The following is a 25,718-nucleotide window of genomic DNA, read 5'->3' on the forward strand; positions in this document are numbered from 1 at the left end:
TTTCTTAAAAATAACACTTGCAAAACTTACAAGTAACTATAATGGCTTGAATTAGGAAATGCATTGTAATGTTACATCAAATTATCAAATTTTTACTCCGTTCGTTTCAATTTGTTAGTCTGGTTTTGACTTGACATGGTCACATGGAGTTAGAAAAAGTAAAAAAACTTTTGAATCTTGTGGTGTTAAGTTAAAGATATGTAGAATTTACCATATGACTTTTAATTTTGTGGCCTTAAACATGTTACGTTGTCAAAAAGGAACGGATGGAGTCTTTTATATCCCAGATTTAAAGGCTGCAGCAGTTAAAAAGTAACTAATGATTTTGTGTTATGAAGCAGGTTCTATGTTAACTAGTTGTTAATGATGTTTTCTTGATGTATTAAGACAGATTTCAGTCAGACAGTTTAATTGTTCATATAACCGTTAATTCAGATTTCTAGAAGGCATGAGAACAGTTTGTAGGTAACAAAATCTTCCCAAACATACAACACAAATACAAAATTCAGTCATTAAAACAGTACTAAATGTTGGTTGTCATTGTCATTTGCTTGCGACTGTATACAAGGAGGTGACTTGAAAAAGAACCAAAAAATAAAAGTGAATGAATAAATGCTACAGTTTATTAAATGGAAGCTCTAGTAAACGTGTTTTTCCGAGCCAGTTACAGATTGCTGACAAGATAACAACAATTAGATCAAGTTTGTCAAGAAGCTATACAAAAAAAATAACTTCTCTTTTCCTTATTTGAATTTCCTTGTTAAGTGTTGAGAGATCTCAACGGTGATCTTTCATCAAGAATAGCTTCTAATCTCTTGGTTGAAGTGGAAGTTGGAGTGGAAGGGTGTCTGCTATTGTTCTCTTTAACAGGGTCAAAGAATTCATTATCCCATTTCGAGTCTGTTCCCGGCATACTGCTGTAACAGTTTTGTACCATTCTTTCCAAATTACCAGCTAGCTGCATATCTTCCTTAGACATTCGGGAAATTCTTTCTGATAATTCCATGAAAGTATCAAGCAACTTGTCCTTGTCTGATGACAATTTCATGACATCTTCAAGAAGCTTCGCTTTTTCTTTACGAAGGTTCTTGATCACAATATCTGAGCTTCTTACTTGCTTTTCAAGTTTAAACTGCAACACATCTATCTCTGATCTTTTGGCTTCAATTTCATCTTCAAGCTCTGTCCTTTTTCCAACAGAATTGGACACGTGTTTCTCCAAGTGCTCCACTTCCTTTTGCAACTTGCAAAATTCATTTTCTAATTCAACGATCACCACGTTCCTCATCTGTATTTCAATCTCTTTTAGGATCTCAGCTGTTCTCATCTTCTCCCAGGTTTTATGAAACATATCAACCTCTGCTTGCATTTCCGAGAGACTGGCTGAGAATGAGCTAGTTGAACTTTCAAACTCATTTTCCAGCGAGTTGACAAGCCGCTGGAGATCATATATTCTGTGGTCTTTCTCTTCAACAATCTGGCGGAGGCTCTCTTTCTCCTTCTTATGCTTTGTTTCTGCTTCCACTTTGGCAAAAATGGCACCTTCAAGCTCTTTTCTCACCCACTCTTGCTCCAAATACTCCACCTCCTTCTGAAGATCATTTATTCTGTGGTCTTTCTCTTCAACAAGCTGGTGGAGACTCTCTTTCTCCTTATTCTGTGTTTCTGCTTCCACGTGCTCAAAAATGGTACCTTCAAGCTCTTTTCTCACCCACTCTTGCTCCAAATACTCCACATCCTTCTGAAGATCATTTATTCTGTGGTCTTTCTCTTCAACAAGCTGGTGGAGACTCTCTTTCTCCTTCTTATGCTGTGTTTCTGCTTCCACGTGCTCAAAAATGGCACCTTCAAGCTCTTTTCTCACCCACTCTTGCTCCAAATACTCCACCTCCTTCTGAAGATCATATATTCTGTGGTCTTTCTCTTCAACAATCTGGTGGAGGCTCTCTTTCTCCTTCTTATGCTTTGTTTCTGCTTCCACTTGTGCTAAAATGGCACCTTCAAGCTCTTTTCTCACCCACTCTTGCTCCAAATACTCCACTTCCTTCTGAAGATCCTGAGAAGTCTTCTTGTCCTCAATATTTTCACTGAGCAACGCTGTCTGTTCCCTTTTCTGGTCAAAGAGCTTCTGCTGGAGTTCATTCACTCTTGTATCTTTTTCTGCCAGCTCGAGTTCAAGGCTTTCTCTTTCTTGTTTGAGGTCAAATTCAACATCTGCTTGGGCAAGGAGGGAGGCTTCTATTTGTCTCCTCATTTGAAGGTTTTCTTCCAAGTTGGCTTTCAACTTTTCAGCAACAGATTTCCATACCTGCAGTTCAAATTCCAGTTCATTTCCTTCTTCGAAACTTTCAGCTAGTTCTTCATTTGCTCTATCCAAGGCATCACGAACTTGTTCCAAGTCACTCTTTGTATGCAATACCTGCTCCTTCAAATGACTTTGAGAAGTTGATGCTTCTTTCAGCATTTCCTTTAGTGTATCAACCTCTCTTTGTAAAGGAAGCTGTTGTTGTTCTTCAGAATTCAAGGACTCGATCTTTTCTGACAGCAGTGCTACCTTTTCACGCTCCTCTTCGAGATCTTCCTGAACTCTAACAAGAGCTTCATTCTTCGTATTCAACTGTTTGATTAGAGTAGAGATATTCTCAACTCCTTCTCTCTTCTCCAATTCCATAGAAGCATAATCATCAGCAATTCTTTGATGGAGCTCAAAAAACTGAGATTTCAACACTAACAGCATCATGGAAGTCTCCTCATTCTGTAGTGTTAACTGCAATGTTAGTGATTCACACGTCTCCAACTCCTCTCGAAGTTCAATAATTAAAGTGTCTTTGCTCTGTACAGAAGACTTGTAGAGATCAAGCTCCCCCGTTAGTTTCTCCAATTTAGAATCCCATTCAGCTTCTTTGGCTTTGAGATTACCAAAACAGTCCTTGTGCACCTGCTCCAGGCCTCTGAGCTTGTTTCGGAGTTTTGACAAGGAAGAAGAAGCTCCAGCTTCTTGAATTTTGGCTTCCTGGAGTTCTTTAAGGGATGTCATCAATTCATGATTCTCTTGCTCTACCCTCCTGAATTGGTATTCCATTTCCTTGTGAAGTGTATCCCTTGAGCCCAATATGTCTCTTAGAGTCGCAATTTCTTTGTCCCTCTGACTTGTCAGGCTCTCAATTATAGACTTGGATTCCTCGTACTCCGCACAGACACTGTTAAAGGATGTTTTAGACTCAGCAAGTTGAACTTCCAGTAATTTTCTCTTGCTTTCTTCATGAGCTAAAGCCTGATTGCACATCCACAAACGGCTTTCAAGATCTTTTGAGATTCTAAACTGACAATCTAAATTCATCTGCAGTTTGGAAATCTCATCTAGCAATGTGGATCTCTCCTTAGCCCATTCTTTCTCCTCCTCTAGATGTTGTTGCCTGAGTCTGCCATGAGCCTCCTCCAGATGACTGAACGATTCCTTCTTCCATTTAAGTTGATCTGCAAGCTTCTTGATTTCCTCCTCCATGCCGAGCAGCATATCATCATTGTGTCTCAGTTCTTTGGATGTTTTAGTTCTCTTCTCCGCTTCTGAGGACTTTTTCTGTGAAGATGATACAAATTCCCTTAGCCCCTCGATTTCTTGTTTGAGAGAACGAATTTGTTGCTCTTGATCCAAATTAGTTGCATTTGCACCATCTAGAGCCAATGCCATCCCTCTACCATCTTCTTCATACTTGCTAAGCTGTTGCTTGAGCTTGCCATGAGCCTCCTCCAGATAACTGAACTGTTCCTTCTTCCATTTAAGTTGTTCCTCAAGTTTCCTGTTTTCCTCCTCTATTTCAAAAAGCATATCATCACTGTGCCTCAGCTCTTTGGATGCTTTGGCTCTCCTCTCAGCTTCTGAGGACTTCTTTTGTGAAGCTGATACGAATTCCCTTAGCCCTTCAATTTCCTTTTTGAGAGAACAAATCTGTTTCTCTTGATCCACATTAGTTGAATTAGCACCATCTAAAGACAATGCTAGCCCTTCTTTCTCTTCTTCACATTTTTTAAGTTGTTGCCTGAGCTTGCCATGAGCCTCTTCCAGATGAATGAACTGTTCATTCCTCCATTTTAGTTGATCTGTGAGCTTCCTGTTTTCCTGCTCCATCTCCAGTAGCATATCATCGGTGTTTCTCAGCTCTTTGGATGCTTTGGCTCTCTTCTCATCAACTTCCAAGGACTTTTTCTTCTGTGAAGCCGAAGCCCTTAGCCCCTCAATTTCTTGTTCAAGAGAACGAATCTGCTGTTCCTGATCCATATTAGTTGAATTAGCACCATCTAAAGCCAATGCCAGCCCTCTATTCTCTTCTTCAAACTTTTGGAGCATCTCAGCAATGTCAGCACGAAGCTTATCATTTGTAGAACTTAGATGCTTGACAGCAGTCTCCTTTTCTTTAAGTTTTGACTCGATTGCTTTGTGCAACTGTTTAGTGACAGCAAGCTCATCTTCTTTCCCTGACAATTCATGAGTGAGCTTCTCAACTTTCAAATTCGCCTCCTGATTCTTGGTTAGCAACTCATTGTTGACTCTTTTCAAGTTCTCACACAACTCAGCTTTACTTTGGTAGTTTGCCCTGAGCTTTTCAATCTCAAGTTTGGCCTCATCTAGTGCTTCATGTACTGTGTCCATTTCCTCCCTCCAACTGAGATCAACTAAAACACCTGTTTGCACAAATGAGAGAATTTCAGCACCAAAACACATGGAATCTCACAAGTGGGGTTCGGGGAGGGTAGAGTATACGCAGACCTTACCTCTACCTCGTAGAGATAGAGAAATTGTTTCCGATAGACCCCTCCCTCGACTTAAATTAAAGAATTTCCAAGCAGTTTGAAAAAGAGAGTACATAAATGAGAGCAGTAACCACAACGGAACAATACTAAATAGGACATGCTATAATATCAATCTCCAAAAAGATCTTTGAAACGAACCAACTGAAGTCATTGGCAAAACACTTTCGCATATATTTTGGTCTTTATCTTCCCTCAAGTATCTCTCCCTATCAGTGCACAGTGCAGCTTTTGTGTTAATCTAGAATCTCAAGAAATGAAAACTATAGAGACAGATGACAGAAGGAGTAATAGCTAAGTGTCGATCCCTAAACCTCTTACCTCCAAGAAAGGCATAGGCAAAGACATGAATTTAGGCAAGACTGGGAACTCAGACGCGGAACACCATTAAAGTTTATGAGTTCTGAACTTGCGACCTTAAATATTTATATACATATTTAATGGATTTCCTAATGAACATATCAGGTTTAGCTCCATTGCCTCTCATTGGACGATATGAAAACTCGAAATGCTTTTGAACCTTCCAATTGGTCCAGTTTCTAGTCTAGTGCAGAGCTCTTATAATCACAATAACATCCTAAAATAAACTGTCTAACTAAGTGTTCCTTGTTCACAATCTTTCTCCACATAAATCCAAGATCTAAGCTTTTTCTAAGGAAGGACACTAATTATTACTCACTGGAAATGCCAGAATTTCAAAAGATTGACACATTTAATCTTAAATAATGAATTATAGAAGATTAAAAAACACATACATGCTAAGCATTGAAATATTTTACAAAAAAATTGTACATTTTCATGCTCTAGCAGAATCTGCCCTAAATAATCACACAAGCAGAACTACTATACAACAACAATATAGTGACAGAAACTGAAGGACAAGAAACAGCAACAGCACTACGGCTAATAATAGTCTCGAAGGACAACAAGACAACACACTACTATCTACCAACCTCCTAACCTAATCTATGTCCTCCGCAACCTTATATCTAAAATCATGTTCTCGATAATCTCAAACAACACATATATTCACAGAATCATAAATTACTAAAATTAAAAGAACACAGCACATACATTCACATAATCAAGAGGAAAAAACATAAAAACATTAACAATTAGTAATTTTGCCTGACACCAACAACAAGAACAACAGCATATCCAGTGAAATTTCATCCGAGCAGGATAGAATCTACGCAGATCTTACCACTACCTTGTGGAGGAGGTAGAGAGTGTGTTTCCGAAAGACTAAATCTTTCAGACACCCACAAAAAAAAACTTACACAACATCATACAACAAGATTCAGTTTTTCTTTCTATTTACAAATCAATAAACAATATTAAACAAAATGGGTGTTGTTGAAAAAGTACCTTTGATTAAATTTCTGGGTTGTAGTCCATTCAAAAAAACAACAACTGGGTTTTTTTTCAGTTTGAAGTAAGTAAATTGAAAGTTACAAGCTTTAATGGAAGAGTAAAAAAGAAAAAAAATTGAAACTTTTCTGTGTATAGCAATAGCCGTTTGAAATGGAAAATTTGAATTCTGTTATCGCTTAACAACTTTGTTCGGATCTATTGTTAACTAGCCGTTGACATAGGCCCAAATCTATGGAGTAAAAGCCCAAAAGAAGAAAGACAAAAAATGGGTTAAAATATAGGATAAATTACTTAAGTACACAACATTACTTTACCTATTCTCAATATTTCCCTACTCTTTTACTAAAATACAAAAATCCCTTATTTTCCCCCAATTCAACTTAACCGGATACTTTATTAGTTTAAGTATCCGCCCGTTATTAATTAAAGTATCCGCGCTGCTATATTATGCATCCGCCCGTTATTAATTTAAGTATCCGTGCCAACAACTTAATAATTTAAGTATCCGCCCTTTATTAATTAAAGTATCCGCGCTGCTATATTATGTATCCGAAAGACACTAAAAAAGGGATTTTTGGTAATTAATGAAAGAGTAGGGATAGAAAGTAATTTCCTTCTTATACTATGTGATTTGCCTAATTTTTACTAAAATATACAAACGGACAGAAATATACAACCACGCCTCCATAGTAAACGGAATTATAGATATGGAGTGCAATTATCAAAACTATAGTTATAAAACCTTATTATGTTTGCTATTTCTGAAATTTTCTCTATATAGTACCCCTCCATTCCATATTAATTTAATTTTTGAGGTGTTTCACACCCTTTAAGAAAAGTAGAGTAAGACATAAATTGAACCTAGTTTTCCATTTTTACCCTTCTTAATTATTGTCAAATTTATGATTAAAATAACTAAATATCAATTAATCACTAATTCCAATATTAACTAATGAAGGGTAAAATTGGAAGAACACTCTAAAAGTAGTATTGAAAACTGAACAATTAAGTTAATTTGAAAAATGAAAAATGCCTCAAAAATTAAATTAATATGAAATGGAGAAAGTATTAAACTAGGTATATATATAATATTATATTAGGTTTATATATTATTAATTAATTAATATGCATAATTAATCTAACATGAACTAATTTATGGGTCAAGGACACACTAAACCACGCCAATTATTAACCACAACGCGTAATTCAGTGAATAATAACTTAATTTGTTTAATAGCATACACAACTTTATCCCACCAACTTTAATTGTCCCATTAATATTGCACTATAGTTTGTTATTCACATCGTGTAATATTATGTAAATTTATAATGGTGATTATGTTGGTGGGTGGACCCGTATTATGGATGATGAACTTTCTCTAAGATTTGGTCACCTTTATAAAAAGGCAAAGATTTTTTCAACAAAAAAAATAACTTGCTTACAATAACATGAACTATGCCAAGAGTTTATATTTATTCGTTCCACACGATTAAACTAGAGGTCTCAAATTGAAATTTTGATATGAATAATCAATAATTGTGGTGGGACTTTTCTAAGCAAATTTTATCATAGTCAAGCCTTAATATAAGTATCAGATACTAGATAGAAAACTAATTTAATCGCGTTGAGTGAATACAGTTTTAGTGTAGATTTTGTAAGCTTGCTTTCTCAATGCATGTTTTCTTCTTTCCTTGTTGCCTTGTTGGGTATTTGCACGTGACAATGTGGAATTTGGCTACATTAAAGACAAAGTACAACTAATGCAAATAGAGAAAATCATTAAACAAGGACAGTTTTAGTGATTATTAATTTTAAAAAAATATTCAAGTAATGGTAGTCTTATTATTTTAAGTGCAAGTGTTAAGAAGATTACAAAAGCAATAACATGGTATTAGGCCAAAAGTACTACGAATGTAATAACAACAAAATATTCAGTGTAATTTTATAAATAAGAGTATGAAAGAGTATTGATATGTATTGCAAATCATATCCTTGTCTTGTGATCGAGGGTAAAAAAATTATTTATGAAAAGTTCTAAACTTAATAAAAGCATATAACAAATCGAGTTTGGAAAAGCTATATTGAAAATAATAGAGAAAATATCAGTAACAATAACAAATAATACGATGAGTGAAACAAAAAAACATGTAATTAAATATTATAGATGTCATAAGATGTGACTGATATCAACAAGTGTACTAAAATATTTAAGAACCTTATAATGACCACGTTCTAATTGTACTATTAACAATAATAATTTCATAGTAATATTTTCTTCAAAATATATTGAACTTTCACATTCATATTTAAATTTCATTTGCAAAACGTGTCACACATATACATGCACATAAGTTTGTTATATATCAACTAAGATTATGATGGCTTTTGATTAGTCGTTGATCATTGAACCTAACTTAGATTATTCTAGATTTTAGCACATGTTACATGATTTTAAAGATGGTAAAATGAAACATCACAAGTGTATAACAAGTGTGGATAGTAAATTGATTGCTAGTGATAATTCATTAAAACGTACACACTATATTATGATTAGTTATTGGCTCGCTTCAGTTATTTCATGCCTCAAGAATGAATTGACAAATCAGATAAAAGATTTCAATTATGAATACAAAGAAATGATATTATTATTATTATTATTAACTATGAGTGAAGTTGTATGATACTCCCTTCCTAAGGCGATAACTGGTAAGGAGCTTTAATTCCTGGAATATAACTTCTATTGTGATATGTTATATTTTCTTTCTATTGTTAATAGGTTATATGTTGATGGATCACGCGCCTAACACATATTTTATGACCTTGTGTGTTCGTAACTCAAAAAAGATGATCAAACGATGATCATACGACTAAAAATATATATTATTTTTTTAATAAAATAATTAAAGAAAAAGACAGTTTCAACATAACTTCCTTTTAATTTCCATTTACGTTCCTTTTTTCTTTATTTTTTCCTCTCTCTTTTTTGTCTTTTCAAGGTTGACAAATTATCTATAAATCAATTATTGATGGGGTCAATATGTACAATAAAATTCAACAAATGATAACAAAATGAGAAAAATATGTGAACAATCATGTCTCTTATGATAGAAACATCTTGTTTTCAAACAAATACATATATTTCAAAAGTATATTATTTTTTAAAAGTCAAAGATATGAGAGAATTATTAAAACACTTTTCAAGATTTAATGTTGATTCTAAAAACGAGAAAATGATCCTTAATGTATGGCTTTGATTCCATTTGGTCCTTAATGTATGGACTTGATGGAAATGGTCCTTTATGTATCATAAATTGTGATCAATTTGGTCTGTAATCCTAAAATTAATATTTTATTTTATTTTGCCGTCAAAATACACGGAATATGTAAAAGATGCGCTCGTTCAAGACTTTCCTTTCCCTGTTTCCAAAAATTTCAAAATGGCACATCAAATTTTTTTTAACCAAAAGGGCAAAATCGCTCCTGACGGAGCGATTTTCTTCTGACAAAATTGACGTTGTTACTCCTTTAAAAAACATAAAAATCGTTGCCGATCCAAAAAAAATTCTTTTTTCTTTAAAATCGTTGTTGTGAATTATTTTTTTAACAACGCTACCCCAACAGCGTTTAAAAAATAGAAATAGCTGTTATAGCAGCCATTTTCTTTAAAAAGTTTTAATTTTTTTTTATTAAAAATTCCCGAGGCGAGGACTGCTTAAAAAATAATGGGAAATCGCTCCACGTGTAGCGATTTTAGTTAAAAAAAATTTAAAAAAAAGCGCTGCCATTAAAATAGGGTTAAGGACCAAATTGATCACAATTTATGATACATAAAGGACCATTTCCATCAAGTCCATACATTAAGGACCAAATGGAATCAAAGCCCATACATTAAGGACCATTTTGATCATTTTCTCTTCTAAAAATATTTAAAGTTATATACGTGTTCTAATCGTTGAACGTTCTTAATTATTTTAAAAATTATACTTGGAGAATTTATTTTAACTATGGAAAACAATAAAAAAAATATTCAAGTTTCAATCAGAGCTTTTCATGCACACGAGTAGCGCTACTATTTAAAAAATATAATTTTTTAAAAATAGAATCCATCAAAAATAGGTCGATTTAGTTTTGTCGAACACGAGCTAATTTGTGTCCAAAATGCTTAAGAAAAGAAAAGGATATTCAAATTATCTCAAGACATTGTATTTGAATATATCTCTCAAAAAGTAAATTTAACTTTTTAAGTCTTATAAAATTAGAACTCTCTTTTTCTAAGACAAAAGAGAAAAAAAAGCCCTTTAATTTTGGCTTTTGAAGGAATCCACATATAGCTTTACAAGTGTATATTAGACTATATAGAATTAAAATAATAGAGTGATAAAAGAGACTTCGATAGTTATTTCACAATTATTGAAGAAAGACACATCATAGGTCATTCTTGACTATCAAATTTGTATTTATTATATATGCAAATGTGATCTTAACAATCTTCATTTTAGTTAATTATGACGATATAAGCTTTGTCAAATTTGGTGAGGTTATGCATTTTTTTTATTAAAAAAAGAAATGTAAAAAATATTTATTTATAAAGCTGACATTTGACATACTTCACACGTGTCAAATAAATAAAATTTCTCAAATGTATTTACTTTCTTAAATTTCGTGTTAAATTAAAATAAAATAAATAGATTAAAAAAAACTAAATTTTAACTATTTTTTTAATTCCCAAATTTAAATTAAAGACCTACAACTAAAACTGTGATTGGAGCAAAATTAAAGGGGTAAAAGTGAATTTCTCATCAAAAAATCATGTTATATATATAATAAGTAGTATTATATGTTGAAACAACTTCATGCAAAAAAATTGGGTAAAGTTGCAAACTAACCTTGGTGGTCCGATCTATTTTCGAATTTATAATGATGCAATATTTATGATATTCACGTGGACATTTATATATCTTTAAAATATACTATTTAATAATGCATGAGTAATAGTCCATGCCTAAAATTTGGGATTGTTCTATTAATTTCGATCAAAATTCAGATATATTTTGAATTTTTTTCCCATAAAATTAATTGTCTCCAACACTAGGGTAAGAAATTGAATTCATCCTATAACTATGACTAGCCATTTGGTTCAAAATAAAGTTATCTCATGATTAATCATATATATAGTCCCCCCTCTTATGTGAGGTACTTCCTTATCTCAAAGTATGCGATATCGTTTGATTAATGCAGAGCCTATGAAGTAAAAGAAGATTTTGTTATGTTTATCAAATTGTTTTTACTAAATTCATTTTAGTGTTTATTTTTCTTCACAATAAAATGTTAACTGTGAGACTCAATAACGATAAAATAAGAATAGTGCTAGTAATTGTCAATTACATATATGTGACATTCTTTTCGTAATGAACTATAAAAATAATGTCACATAAATTAGAACGCCCGAGTAAATAATATCAAGATTTTGACTAATCTCGATAACCAAACCACTCTTTCTAACTTATTTATTATCTCAGATTTCAATATAGTATTGATTCATTGGACAGACAGAACATGATCGGACGGTCACAATTGTATCACCAAATCTTAGCCATTGATTGAACCTTAAGGGCCTAGAAGAAATATGAATTATAAATCACACCTTTATAGTTTTCCTCTTTTATTCTCAATCTATGATTATATGATTTTTTGCTAAAATACTTGAATTTTGTCAAGTTCAATTTTTTTACTTTAAGGGTGTGTTCGATAGGAAGGAAAATATTATATAAATAAATGAATTTGTTACTTTTTATGTTTGTGCTCAATACGCAAATAAAAAATACTATTTTAAAAATATTTATATATAATCTATACATATATATTATGAGAGGTGGAGTAGGGTAGGTTTGTGGGGTGGAAGGGAAGATGACGTTGTATTTTATTACTAAAAAAAAAAAGACACAAGAGCAAGGCAAGTTGTGTGCACACAACAACAAATTAGGAAAGCTATGGGATTAAAATATAGTTTGTACAAAAAGTAAGCAACAAAAAATTAACAAGACAAAATGGGTACCCCACAACAAATTAGTAAAGCTATGGGGGTTAAAATGTAGTTTGTACAAAATAAGCCATAAAAATTAATAAGACAAAATGGGTACAACAAAAAATTAGGAAAATTATGGTGTTAAACTCTTGTTTGTACTAAATAAGCAATAAAAGGTTAACAAGACAAAATAGATGCAACAACAAATTAGGATAGTTATGGGAGTTAAAAAGGGGGAATCTGACCATGAAAATTGATAATAGTTGAAAAACGTAATATTTATTTTTTAAGTAAAAATTTATATTTAAAAATTAAAATTGTGCTTGGTCATGAATACAATGAAAGTTGTTTGTTATTGAATTTTTGTCAGTAATTTGGAATGAGAAAAATGAAAATATCTTTTTTTTTGGGGGTGTTTTTCAAATTTATGAAAAATTCAAATTTTTCTGATCAAATATGTATTTCGAAGTTTAATTTTTGAAAAGATAATAAAAACCCAACGCTTTCCCTAGTCATCTCATTACTCGTCAATAAAAAAAAAGAATTAATTCAGCTAATCCTCTTTTCACTAACTACACGATTATCATAAAAATAACGAGCGAAATAGAAATAATCTAAATCGTGAAAACAAAATTATGTAAGAGCAATAAAAGCAAAATTAACTAGACAAAATGTATACACCAACAAATTAGAAAAGCTATGGGATTAAAATCTATTTTTTGTACAAAATAATCAATAAAAAATTAACAAGACAAAATCGATACAATAGCAAATTAGGAAAGTTGTAGGGTTAAAATGTAGTTTATACAAATAAGTGATCAAAATTGAACAAAAATAAAATAGTTATCCATTTGCTTATATATAGGCCCCGCCACAAAGTATTCAATTGATTTTCCACTCTGTGTATGTGACTGTTGGGGGGGTGGGGTGACGACGAAAGAAGGGAGTTTTAGTGAGAGAAAGAAAAAGGGGTTCACCGGCGGTGACGGAAAACGGATATGCCGGTGAAAAGTTTTGTTTTTTTCCGGTGATATTACTGTGCTGATCTCACTTTCCGGCGAGAATTTGAGAATTTTCCGGTGGTGTCACCGTTTGATATATATACACACATCTGCCGAAAGCTTATCCTTTTTCTTTACTGAGAAACAGGTCCGGGTTTGGGTCTGACCCGATTGGGAAAAATGGTTTTTTTAGTGTTTTAATTCCAATTTTGCCCTCATCATGAGTTTGAGATAAAAAACTTGATTTAAATTTTGTGGATTTATCATATTGTTAGACCATTTGAAGTGTTTGATGTTTTCTGGGATTTTTAGTTGAATTATAGTGCTAGGAGATGGTGGGGTTTGAATTTTGAAGCTTTTCTTGAAAAGGGGTTGTTTTTTGATGATTAACTGCTTAAAGCTGTTTGCTTTTTTGCTCTTTTGATAGAAAAGTTGAATCTTTTGTCTTCCATCTGATATTTTGTTTTAGTAATGGATTAAACATTTGTTGAATTTTTGTTCTGGGGCTTGGAGTTGAGTTCTTGATTGTGTTTCAGAGCTTAAAGTTTGAATTTTTTTGCTAAGTTTGATCATTTGTAGAATCCCTTTTGGATGAAATGGCAGTTTCTTTGACTCGTTTGTCATGGTGGTGGTGGGGTGGGAAAGAGAAGGAACCAGTGTCTAATGGATCTTCAATGAATCCCTTGCAAGATTTTGGATTTGGATTGAAGGAACAAAGTGATAGTTTGAAGTTTAAGTCAGTGAGGGGGGCTAATCTAGCTTCAACTTCTAGGAAAGTGAAGAGGAAATGGAAGAGTAGAGAGGAGAGGAAGAGGGTTGATAAGAAATATGATGTGGTATTGGTGCCATCTGATGGTGTTTGTTTATCAGGTTCCGAATCCGATGACTCTGACTGGTCGATCGGGTGGCTGGAACCACATGCCCCTGATTTCCAGAATGATGATGAGGGAGATGACAGTTTTGCTGTGTTGGTTCCTTGCTACAGGCATGATTGTAGAGAGATAGGAGAGCCAAACAATCAGTTTTTAAGTGCCATTGAGAATCTTTCAAATGAGTATCCTGCTGGTAAGAGCTGTAGATATGTTCCTGTTGCTTTTGCTGCATTGATTATGTTGAATATCTTTCTTTTGGATTATTGTTCTTTGATGACTATGATTTGAATTTCATTATGCTTGTTTGCAACTGCTCTGACAATAATGACACCTCTGGAGCTGAATTAGTTAAATTAGTTATGTTTAGTAATGTGTAGACTGAGAAAAAGATACATGTGAGTTTGTCGTATTGTTATCCTTCGTGTTACCAAGCGCGTGATAACAAGCGTAGCATAATAGCGCTAAAAATAGAAGCCCGTCTCCCATCAAGACGTAGATGGATAGAGTAATATCATTGGATTTAGATTTTAATAAGCAATAGTTGCATTGAAGGATAGTAGATAATATTAATGGAGTAGAATTGATGAGCAATATTTACTGTTATCGTACTACAATCAATGAACATTATTTATCATATCCATTGTTGTGTATTTTGAGCCGAGGGTGTTTCAGAAACAGCCTCTCTCCACAAGGCCTGCGGACACTCTAGCCTCCTCAGACTCCACTTGTGGGATTTCTCTGTGTATGTTGTTGTATTGTTGTGCAATTTGACAATAAGAACCTCAATAAAATTTCGTTCTAATGTAATGCAGTGAGTCCTACATACTCCATCTTGGTCATGTTATACCCTTTCAATTCAGCCTTTTGGTTCTTAAAGAAAGCTTAAACATGGAGAGAACAATGGACAAAGAACTGACTTTTCCTTTTATTTTGAATGCTATTGTTTCTTCCCCTATGAAGTTTCCAAACTTACGACTTGTATTGGCCTTAAACCGATTTAAAGCCTGCAGAATTTGTTATGAGTTCTTCTAGATAGGTTACTATGTATCATATCTATGCCTGTCTGTGTAGTCTCTATCAGACGTACGAGTGAATGTGATCTTGTCTGAATTTCTTTTTATACTTGCAGAGGGTAAGAAGTATATGGATCAATGGCTCTCTTCTCTTCAGAATTTTTGAATATACTGCAGCTGGTCGTTTTCTACGCATTAGGAATTTTCTGAAGCAGGGTCTATCTTTTAGTATATGAGGAGATATGCAAGTTCTTCATCAATATTGAATAGTAGTGGCAGCAGGTCAGCATTTTCATTTGCGAGAGACAAATAATCAAGTTTATCGTGGCAGTGGTCTTTGGTTACGAGCTCAAAAACACAAACTGTTGTCATCTTTGACATATCAAGCTGATTTGTTAGTGTAAATATAGCTAATGTGAATATGGGAGAAGTAGTATGCTTTTTACCTGCTGCTATTGTAAATAAATCATCTGTCTTCCAGTATCCAGACAAGTGAAACATCACTGTTTATATCTTGATTATACATTAATGTTAAATATTATGTTCTCACTCTTGCTAATTTGCATCATCTTTCTTGGTTTAGTTTTTTTCTGCATATATTGCACTGTCCATAAGATGATTGCCTAGTGAGAGTTTCTCTAATATTTTACAGCAACCAGAAATTGTTTTAGCAAAGGCTCTGTTGGCATTCCACATCTCATTGTCATCAATCTATTCTGTGGTGGTGCCCTCAGTCTTATTGTTCATTATTACAGTGCCTGAAAACCAAGAACATGGCTGGAGCTGGGGTGCCGTAAAGGAGGTCCTTTGTTTTATGTATATATACTAGATGTTGATACCCCTAGTTGCTTCGTGGAGTCTTAAGTTCTTCTTTCAACAAAACTTTCTTAACTTGTCATACTTTCATTCCTTTATTAGGAAAGTTATTCGGTAAGCAACATCTTTGATTAGTTCTTCTTTCAACAAGACTTGTTATCAAACTTTCTTTCCTTCACTAGGAAAGTTATTCGGTAAGCAAGATCTTTAATTACGTGTGACGTTTCTTCTTCTGATGATGAAAGTACAATGAGTTGGGAAAGACAACATTTGTTGATTGCTCAACTCAGAGCCAAGAAAGCCTAAAAAAAAGATGAATTTGGACCATTTTTGTTGTTGTATTGATTTCAAAGCCCCTTTTAAACACAAAATTGATTCCAACACTTGATGTTTTGCAAGAATGGCATGTGACCATTGCCACTAAAGGGTGAAAAGTGATAAAACAAAAGTTTAGCTTTGATGTATTTCTTGTTAGCTCTTTATAAAGTTCTTTTAGCCTACTTTTCCTATACCCTTTATAAAAAGTTTCCAACTTTTTCCACCAGGAGATTTCTGCTAAACAAAAAGAAACAGACCCCACTTTTGGTATTTGAGGTTGCCAATGGGACATGCTGAGATATAAAAATAAACAATTGTGTGTCCCTTGCACTTGTGATAGGGGGGAAGAAAATATAGTTTGTGGCTATTATTTTTTTATGTGATGGTTGCTTCTTCACCACATATTAGTGCCAAGAAAATAATAGTTTGGATAACTATAAAAGAATTTATATTTTGTTGCTGCTTCCTACTTTGCAATATGTCAAGTGGTATGACATTATGTTACTTAATTCTAAGAATATGTCTTAGTGATCGATGAAATGCGTGTAAATTTTAAAGAGTAGTTCTTTTCAATTATCTAAATCATAGTGAGGCACCACCCCATAGTTAAGATAAATGACGTCATCGATCAATGAAATGAATGCAAATCTTTATTACCTAAACATTAGTGAGGCACCATCCCATAGTTAGATTACAAGAGTGTTTGGTCAATGAAATGAGTGCAAATTCTGATTATTTAAACCTTTGTGAGGCACCACCCTAGAATTAGAATATAATAGTCGGCCTCTCCGCTATCTGCATAAGTGAACAAGAAAAGATCATGTCGTCAAAGATGGTGGTATCATGATTTATAGGTTGAGGCATGAGATTTGAAGTGAAAAATACTTTAAATCTAGACAACATACATCGAAAATATTGATCGATCAATACCTTAAATAAAATTATCACACATAAATTTTTTTAATCATTTACTCGATACCTGTGCGGGTGAAACCATACCATTATTCAAAAGAAGTTTATTGAGAAATGTAGTTAGATTCTTATGGATAAAATTTCAAAAAGAGATAGGTGCTTTTTGCAAATGTCACCTTCATTGATGTTCCTTCTAATCCTAATAAATGTTGATGAGCAAAAGTGTCACTAGAGGGATTTCGGAAAGCAATTATTGATGATACTCCTTTTGTCCCAATTTATGTGACACTTTTCATTTTTTGAGAGTCAAACCATTTAAGTTTGACCGGAAATTTGCGCATGAAATCTTCAATTTTTTTGAAATGAAATTTATATATTTGTAAACTACGTAAAAAATACTATAAGTCATAACAATTGATAATTCAAAATGTTAAAAAGATCTATGAAAAATTTATGGTCAAAGTTAGACTTATTTGAATCTAAAAATCCGAAAAGTGTCACATAAAATGGGACGGAGGGAGTAATTTTTTTTTTTGAAATGACTTTTTTTTTGTGATTCTAAGATATAAACAATTTGTCTTTTCTCAATTCAATTGCGTACTTGAAACATTTTTGTCACGTAACACAAAAGATGGATTTATTCCATTTGATGATAATCATATGTCAAGAAAAAATGAGTGATTTATGGGATTCTCCATCTTTCTTTCTATTGGTTTATACGATAGGCTTCTTTGAAATATAAATTAGGAGTATATAAATTTTAATTAATATTTAATATATTTATTCATTATATTGATAAAAAAGATTTGCAATTTGTAATATATATATATATATATATATATATATATATATAGTTTTTGTATGTTGATCTAAATTTTAGTTTTAACATATTCAATTGATTTTATTTTATTTAGCTTTAAAATTTAATCAATTTAACTCTCGACTTATTCCATTTTACGATAATCACATGCCAAGAAAAAATGAGTGATTGTGGGATACTCCATCTTTTCTTTTGTATAGATTTATATGACACGTTTCTTGAAATTCAAAAAGCAGTATATGAACTTTGTTGATATTTTATAATTTTTCTCATAATATTAATATGAGAAGATTTACAACTTCTATTGTTCTATGTTTTCGAATGTTGATTGAAATTTAAATTTTAAAATATTAAGTTAGTCTAATTTAATTTAACTTTAAAAATTAATTAAATTAATTCTCGATAAATGAAATATGTCACATAAATCAAAACAAAAGGAATAAATGAACTCTAATTAACTTTCGAAAGTCTTTATTGCTCACTTAATGCTTGTGAATTTTTTCCAGAAGCTTAAAAAGTAGCTTTTTTCTTAAACATTTTAAAGAAAAAAATACACTTAGAGAATCCTCTAAATTCAAATAAGATCCTTCTTCGCTCCGTCAAAAAGCTTAATTGAGACAAATTAACTCTTACTATTCTCTGGTCTCTCCTCTTGAAGCTCCGCTCTTGAGAATCTCTATCTCTTTCTTCAAATGCAGTTTTAAAAGGTTTGACCAGACGTTAATTGATGCTCAATTTTTAAAAAAATTTATAACAATTTCTCGCTAAAAGTACTTTTTTGAAAAACACCTTTCTAAACAAGTTGATTTTGAAAGTTCAGACAAACAAATTATAAATGTGCCAAAATGACTTACTATTGGGCTGGTTTATGAAGCCCACGATAGACGTTGGGCTTTGATTGGGCTCCCTACATGTTACCCCTTTTGGGCTAACTGTGAAATTGGTAAAAGCCCATTAGTTACCCCTAGCCTTAATGGGAATAGAATGCTTGACCTCGACGCAATGACTATTTTTAAGTTTTATTCGTGAAATTTGAAATTTCAAATTAATAACTATTCTTCAAAGACAAGATCGAAAAGTGGCCTGTGTACGTTATTTCTATTGACCTTGACATGATGTCGGTACAAATATTGTCCTTAAAAATATTGAAAATTAAGGGTTTTCTTGCTTACATAAGTTGAATAAGAACAAATTAATTAGCTTGTTTAATTTAATTTTGAAAGATTTTCTGTTATTTTCTTTATAATAATAGTAGGAGATTATGTTTTATGTAATAAACATTTGACTTTGGTATTATTACTAATAAAAAATGAGCAGAATGGATTTGTTATCATATACTATATAGTAAAAATAGTAGGATATTTAGGTTGGAGATAATAACAAATACTATATATCTTTCGAGTGATAATTTAATACTCACATGCACTCAATCAATATTTATATCAAATTAAATAATTTGAAGTTGACAAGTGAAATAATAACATATTCTTAATTATGATTTTAAGTAATAAATACATCTACGAAAGACATACGTCACATTTATTTAACTGACGTAAATATTAATTGTGAGAGTTATAAATTTTACAATAATCGAAGTACGCAAATTGACTCAGACACTACATTATAATAAGAAATGTATCACTATATGTTACGACGATCATGTTATATTTATGGATTCGATCAAAATTAGTAACTTAGATTCAAACTTTGAATTGTAATAAGAACTTTATTGAGTATATATTAATAAACATCAAATTTTGACTCTGTCTCGATGAGTGAGAAAAAGAAAAGAAACAACAAAAGGTAAGAGTACATAAGTTCCATTGGCATATTCTTTTTCCTTCTATGAAGCCTCCAATTTTCTTTTCAATGTTTATTATGAAAGTGCAATTAATTAATATGTGTTTATTTCCTTATTTATTCTAAGCACTAGATACTTTACACCCTTAATTATAAAATATTAGTACTAATTTGTTCTAAGATTATTATATTTTTAGAAAATTATTAAGAGATCCTTTTTTCCCAGCTATTGAGTATCTAAACTCAGATCATGATGAGTTGTATTTAAATAATTATTCTTTCAAATAATTTATTTGATGTTGTTATCATGGACCTAATTTTCAATGATTATTTTGATGAGTAAAAAGACCTATTCCAATTGAATTTTTCCAAAAGAAAAAAGAAAAATAAACTCATGTAGAAAGAGAGTAAAGTATTTGATATGAATTTATATTTAGTCGTTCTTTAGTGATTAGCTTGAGAGACCATTAACGATCATGGTAGGATTAATAAGATTATTACATCCTTAATCAGAAACCTCATATTCAAGTATTGAAAATGAAAAAAAATATTTTCTCTTACACGACACGAATCTGAAATAATCCAATTCTCGAAATGAATATCTAAGTAAACAATAACTTTGCATATTGAGTTTCACTTGATATTCTTTTAAATATATGTAACCGAAAGTTAGTTAATGACAGGCCAAAAGCAGCTACTTGTATTATATGCAAAACACATAAATATTTAGTTTAATCTTTTCCAATGTACCAAAATAATAATTATAATAATAATTATTAAAAAAAAAATTAGGACAAAGAGAAAGATATTTTCTTCTTTTGTTTATTGATTTTCTAATTCTTTCTTCTTTATGATAATGTGACAAGTTGTTAAAAGAGGCCAGTGGATACCATGTTCACAATAATCTAATTTCATAATTGGTTGTCAATGGCATTAGCTTTGGTTTTGTCACAAAAGAAAAAAGGAAGGGAAATACTATATTTGATCCCTCGATTATTGATAAATTTCAGTTTTGATCCTTATGATATGCGATTTGGTTCTCTTATGTAGGACATATGGACTATTTTTAGAAATATATTACCCTAAAATGTCCTTTTGAGTCGAGGATCTAACAGAAACAGAATCTCTACTGTCACAAATGTAGGGTATACCCTATCCAGACCCCACTTATAGAATTGTATTGGATATGTTGTTATATTATCTTGAAATATAGAATAACAATTAAAGAGAGAAGAACGATCATATGAACGATTAATACAATCTCTTTTAATCGTGAAATTCATAATCAAGATGAATCACCCTTACGTAGTAAATTGTCTTTGCTGATGAATTATGCAAAGAAGGACGGGGATGCAAAACTCAACAAGACAATATAGTTGTTCATTCGATTTGACTTATTGATCTCAAATTGATTTCTTGGATCCTCTTCAATCACGAGAAGACTTGGTTTTGTTGAAGAATTAACATTCTTTCCACTGTCTCTGCTGTTAAAAGGAATATATCACATTACAAGTTTAACATAACACGTGAGTTATGAAACAATAAGTGGTTAATAAATCAAAAAATTTATGAATATTCATAAGCAAAGGGATCAAAAGTGCACATCTCAAGTGATTGAAAGTAAAATATGCTTATTCAGATACCACAAGGACCAAATCCAACTTTAACAATAATCAAGGGACTAAAAATGCTATTGTCCCCACACATTTTTTTTGTGAAAAAAGCTTGTAAATTATTTTAAGAATAGAGAAGGGTCCAACATTTATTTTGGTGCTAAAGGAACTCTCAACCAATAAAAACTATAATTCGACATCAAAGCCAAACAAAAGAAACCAAAACAAAAAAACACATCATAGTTTGTTAGTCCCTTTCAACTATGATTCCATTTTTTTCCTATCATTTTTCATTAACAAGAAAATTTCTCATGTATTGAAACTCTTTTTCTTTCCTAAACAAAAAAGAAGAAGATACATTCTTTGTTATTGTAGGAAAAAAAATAGAAAAAAAGAGGAAGAGTTTCATATTTGATTTGTATTTTTTGAAATTTAGTAGAAAGGAAGATCAAGAATTGGTTCAAAATGTTACAAAGAGCTGCAACTAATGCTTATTCATGGTGGGCTGCTAGCCATATTAGGACTAAACAATCCAAATGGCTAGAACAAAGCCTTCAAGGTATGTTTTATTTTTCAATATTCGAGAAATATTATGATAAGAGTTTTGAAACTCGATGGATAATGAGCATGCTTGTACCTTTAATGGGGTTATGATTAGTGATGAATAAAGAGTTTGTCCCTCTACCCTTAAATGAGGTTCTGAATACAAATATGAATAAGATCTATGTCTTTTTGCACCTAAAATTTTGTGTTGATAAATTTGCAAATTTTTTGTTAGAAATTTCAAGTACTTTCATTTTCTTATTGTTTATTTAGTTTCAAATTATAATAGGAAAATGTTATCAGAAATTTCATATGAATTGCACAATGTGTTATTAAGAAAAGATACAAAAATCCAAGGAGATTGTTGGTACCTATAGGTATAGGAATAACATCATATTGCCATTTTGATTTCTATGTTCTCTTGTAGTGTCATTCTATAAAAGTTTTCTTAATATGGTTTTGGCTCGTAACGACAACAACTTTATCTCAGTCCCAAGCAAGTTAGGGTCGAGTATATGAATCATCACTGACTATGTTCATTCCATTAAGCTCATCTCAAACCAATGGTTTTGGCTCGTTGAGTGTGGAAATCGATGGTAACTTGGGTCATTCTAAAAGTTTTCTTAACATGGTTTTGGCTGGTTACAACAACTATATCTCAGTCCCTAGCAAGTTAGGGTCGAGTATATGAATCATCACTCACTATGTTCGTTCCATTAAGCTCATCTCAAACCGGTTTTGGTTCATTGAGTGTGGAAATCAGAAGTTCTAATTGTACTTGTGTCATTCTAAAACTTTTCTTAACATGGTTTTGGCTCGTTACAACAACTATATCTCAGGTGGGGTCGGATGTATGAATCATCACTGACTATGTCGTTCCATTAAGCCCATGATTTTGGCTCGTTGAGTGTGTTTATCGGAAGTTCTAATTGTAAGTGTCATTGCAGATATGGAAGAGAAGGTAGAAGATGTGATCAAGCTCATTGAAGAAGATGGAGATTCATTTGCTAAAAGAGCAGAGATGTACTACAAGAAAAGACCAGAGCTAATAAACTTTGTGGAAGAATCTTATCGTGCCTATCGAGCATTGGCTGAACGATACGACAAGTTATCGAGGGAGTTGCAGAGTGCCAACAACACCATTGCAACACTTTTTCCAGAACAGATTCAACTAGCAATGGATGAAGAAGATGATTATGGTACTCCAAGAATGCCAAAGAACTTCCCTCAAGCACCAACAACTGGAGCAAATATACCAAATGTTCCTCCAAAGGCTCCTGTTAAAGACATGAAAGGTCTGTTGAAAACAGGTACACTGCAATTTCTAGGCAAGAAAACAGCTAACAAAGCAAGAGATGCAAACAAAGAAGCACCAAAATCTGGTTTGACTAAAGACGAGGCGCTTGAAGAGATTGACAAGCTCCAGAGAGATATACTGTCTTTGCAAACTGTGAAAGAGTTTGTGAAAAGTTCTTACCAAAGTGGGATTGCTAAGACGATGGAAATCGAGCACCAGATTGTTGAGAAGCATCAAAAGATTTGCAGTTTGGAGGATGAATTTGGTGAGGCACGGGTTATTGAGGATGATGAGGCTAGGACCTTGATGGCGGAAGCAGCACTAAAATCGTGTCAAGAAACGTTGGCTCAGCTCCAGGAGAAACAAGAACAATCTACGAATGAAGCAAAAGAGGAGTTCAAGAAGATTGATGAAGCTCGTATGAAACTTAAGTCATTCAGGCAAACGTACTTGGGTGATCCAGCTGATGAAAGAGAACCAGATGAAAAAGATGATGAATCTGCTGAAGTAACAGATGTATCATCACAATGCACGAGCCAAGAAGAAGCCGGTGAGCAAATGGAGTCGTTGCATGGCAAGATGAATGAGCAATTCGATGCAAGCTCTATGTCATCTCTAACAGTGACACAATTGGCAGAGAAGATTGATGAGCTTGTGAATAAGGTAGTCAGTTTAGAAACAGCAGTTTCAACACAAACTGTTCTTATTGAGAGATTAAGAACAGAAGCCTGTGGACTCCACACACAAGTTCGGACTTTGGAAGACGATAAGGCAGCTACTCTGACAGAGGACACACACAATCTGAACGTTAGAGTGACCATGCTAGAAGAAAAATTGAAGGGTATTCAGGATCTAAACAAAGACGTCGAAACTCAAAACAGCAGCCTTAAGACTCACTTTGCTGAAGCTCATACCAGTCTTGGCCAGTTATCGTTCAAATTGACGAGTGTGAAACCAGATGAAGAAGTTGATGAGTCGGATTCATCTCAAGATGAAGAGGAGGATCTTGCTGATATCAGGTCACGAAAGGAGCCAGAAAAGGAAAAAATCATGTTAGTGCAAGTGAAGTTAAGAAAGAACAAGATCATGCAAGTGCAAGTGAAGTTAAGAAAGAACAAGATCCTGTTACAGTTGTTAGTGATAAAGAAGTTCAGGAAGATACAAAATCCCCTAAGAAACACGTCGAACTTCTAGAGCCAGCAGTAGCTGAAAAAGGTGAAGAGAGAGTCTCATCTAAGTCTGAAAGTAGTGTTCATCATGAGCCAAAACCACAGGAAGACGAGGAGAAGGATGATGACCTTACATGGCAGCAAATGCTGTTGACTGGTTTGGAAGATAAAGAAAAGATCCTCTTAACAGAATATACAACAATTCTCAGGAATTACAAGGAATTAAAGAGGAAGCTAATTGAAATGGAGAAGAAAGAAAGAGACACTGAATTTGAAGTCACGTTGCAGATAAGAGAGCTTAAAAGTGCTATTTCAAAGAAGGATGAAGAGATAGAAAGTTTACGTCTAAAGTTGAGTCTTGTACAAGGAAATGCTTCTGAAAGTTCAGAGTCGAAAGAAGAAAAACAGCAAGATTTCAATCCTTCTGATGATCGAAGCTTAAAACCTGAGGACACGCCTAAAAAGGAAGAGAAGGATGAACAGGATGTCAAGATCATTTTGATTGATCAACGTTCATCCCTCTCACCAGTTGAAGAGAAACTCCGGATGGGCATTGATGCATTACTAGACGAAAACTTGGATTTCTGGCTAAGATTTAGCTCAGCATTTCATCAGATTCAAAAATTCAAGACCACAGCCCAAGATTTGCGGGGCGAAATAACAACACTCAAAGAAAAGGAAACAAAAGAGGGCAGCTCCAAAACAGACATGAAATCAGAAATCAGGCCAATATATAAACACCTGAGGGAGATTCAGAATGAGCTAACCGTATGGTTAGAACAAAGCTTGTCACTAAAAGATGAACTGAAACGTAGATTCTCGTCTTTATGCAGCATTCAGGAGGAAATCACAAAAGCACTAAAGGACGGCGTTGAAGAAGATGAAATCAGATTCAGTAGCCATCAAGCTGCAAAGTTCCAAGGTGAAGTTTTGAACATGAAACAAGAAAACAACAAGGTAAGAGAGGAACTAGAAGCTGGTGTAGAGCATGTAACTACACTTCAAGTAGATGTTGAGAAGACATTAAGAAAACTAGATCATCAGTTTGATGTTGGTGGAAATCAACCACAATTAACAAACTCAGCAAGTAGATCAAGGATACCTTTGAGAGCGTTCATCTTTGGAACGAAAGTAAAGAAGAGCAAACGTTCGTTTTTTCATCACAATAGGAAATACCAGGTCCTGAAAGGTGGAGTACCTTTATAGATGTCTGTTTTTTTTCTCTTTTTCCGGTTTTCCCCTTTGTTCTCATTCTTCTCCAGGTATTTTTTCATGTATCTGGATAGGCAAGAATGTTGGTTATACTTTTTTTTTTTTTTTTTTTTTTGGTTTTAA

The 25,718-nt window shown here is 32.9% G+C and overlaps 3 protein-coding genes across 3 annotated transcripts; 2 read left to right on the forward strand and 1 right to left on the reverse strand.

Annotated features, from left to right (window-relative positions):
• Positions 1–625: 625 nt before the first annotated feature.
• On the reverse strand, positions 626–6,261 carry LOC125837285 (uncharacterized protein At4g38062-like). Its single transcript, XM_049516450.1, has 3 exons — positions 6,178–6,261; positions 1,693–4,683; positions 626–1,542 (listed from the first exon to the last, which is right to left on the reverse strand). Exons 2-3 carry the CDS (start codon positions 4,649–4,651, stop codon positions 761–763), a joined length of 3,741 nt encoding a protein of 1,246 aa, XP_049372407.1. The 5' UTR covers positions 4,652–4,683; positions 6,178–6,261; the 3' UTR covers positions 626–760.
• A 6,854-nt stretch (positions 6,262–13,115) lies between these two features.
• On the forward strand, positions 13,116–15,593 carry LOC125837275 (uncharacterized). Its single transcript, XM_049516441.1, has 2 exons — positions 13,116–14,275; positions 15,212–15,593. The coding sequence occupies exons 1-2, from the start codon at positions 13,807–13,809 to the stop codon at positions 15,259–15,261; spliced, it is 519 nt and encodes a 172-aa protein (XP_049372398.1). The 5' UTR covers positions 13,116–13,806; the 3' UTR covers positions 15,262–15,593.
• A 6,129-nt stretch (positions 15,594–21,722) lies between these two features.
• LOC125837265 (kinase-interacting protein 1) lies at positions 21,723–25,708 on the forward strand. Its single transcript, XM_049516431.1, is given in 3 exon segments — positions 21,723–21,933; positions 22,865–24,265; positions 24,268–25,708. Coding segments are annotated over 3 exon segments (2,817 nt in total). The 5' UTR covers positions 21,723–21,839; the 3' UTR covers positions 25,590–25,708.
• The last annotated feature ends 10 nt before the right edge of the window (positions 25,709–25,718 follow it).

Source organism: Solanum verrucosum, unplaced genomic scaffold (genome assembly GCF_900185275.1).
Source record: "Solanum verrucosum unplaced genomic scaffold, falcon-dt-bn FXZP01000165.1, whole genome shotgun sequence".
NCBI lineage: Eukaryota > Viridiplantae > Streptophyta > Magnoliopsida > Solanales > Solanaceae > Solanum > Solanum verrucosum.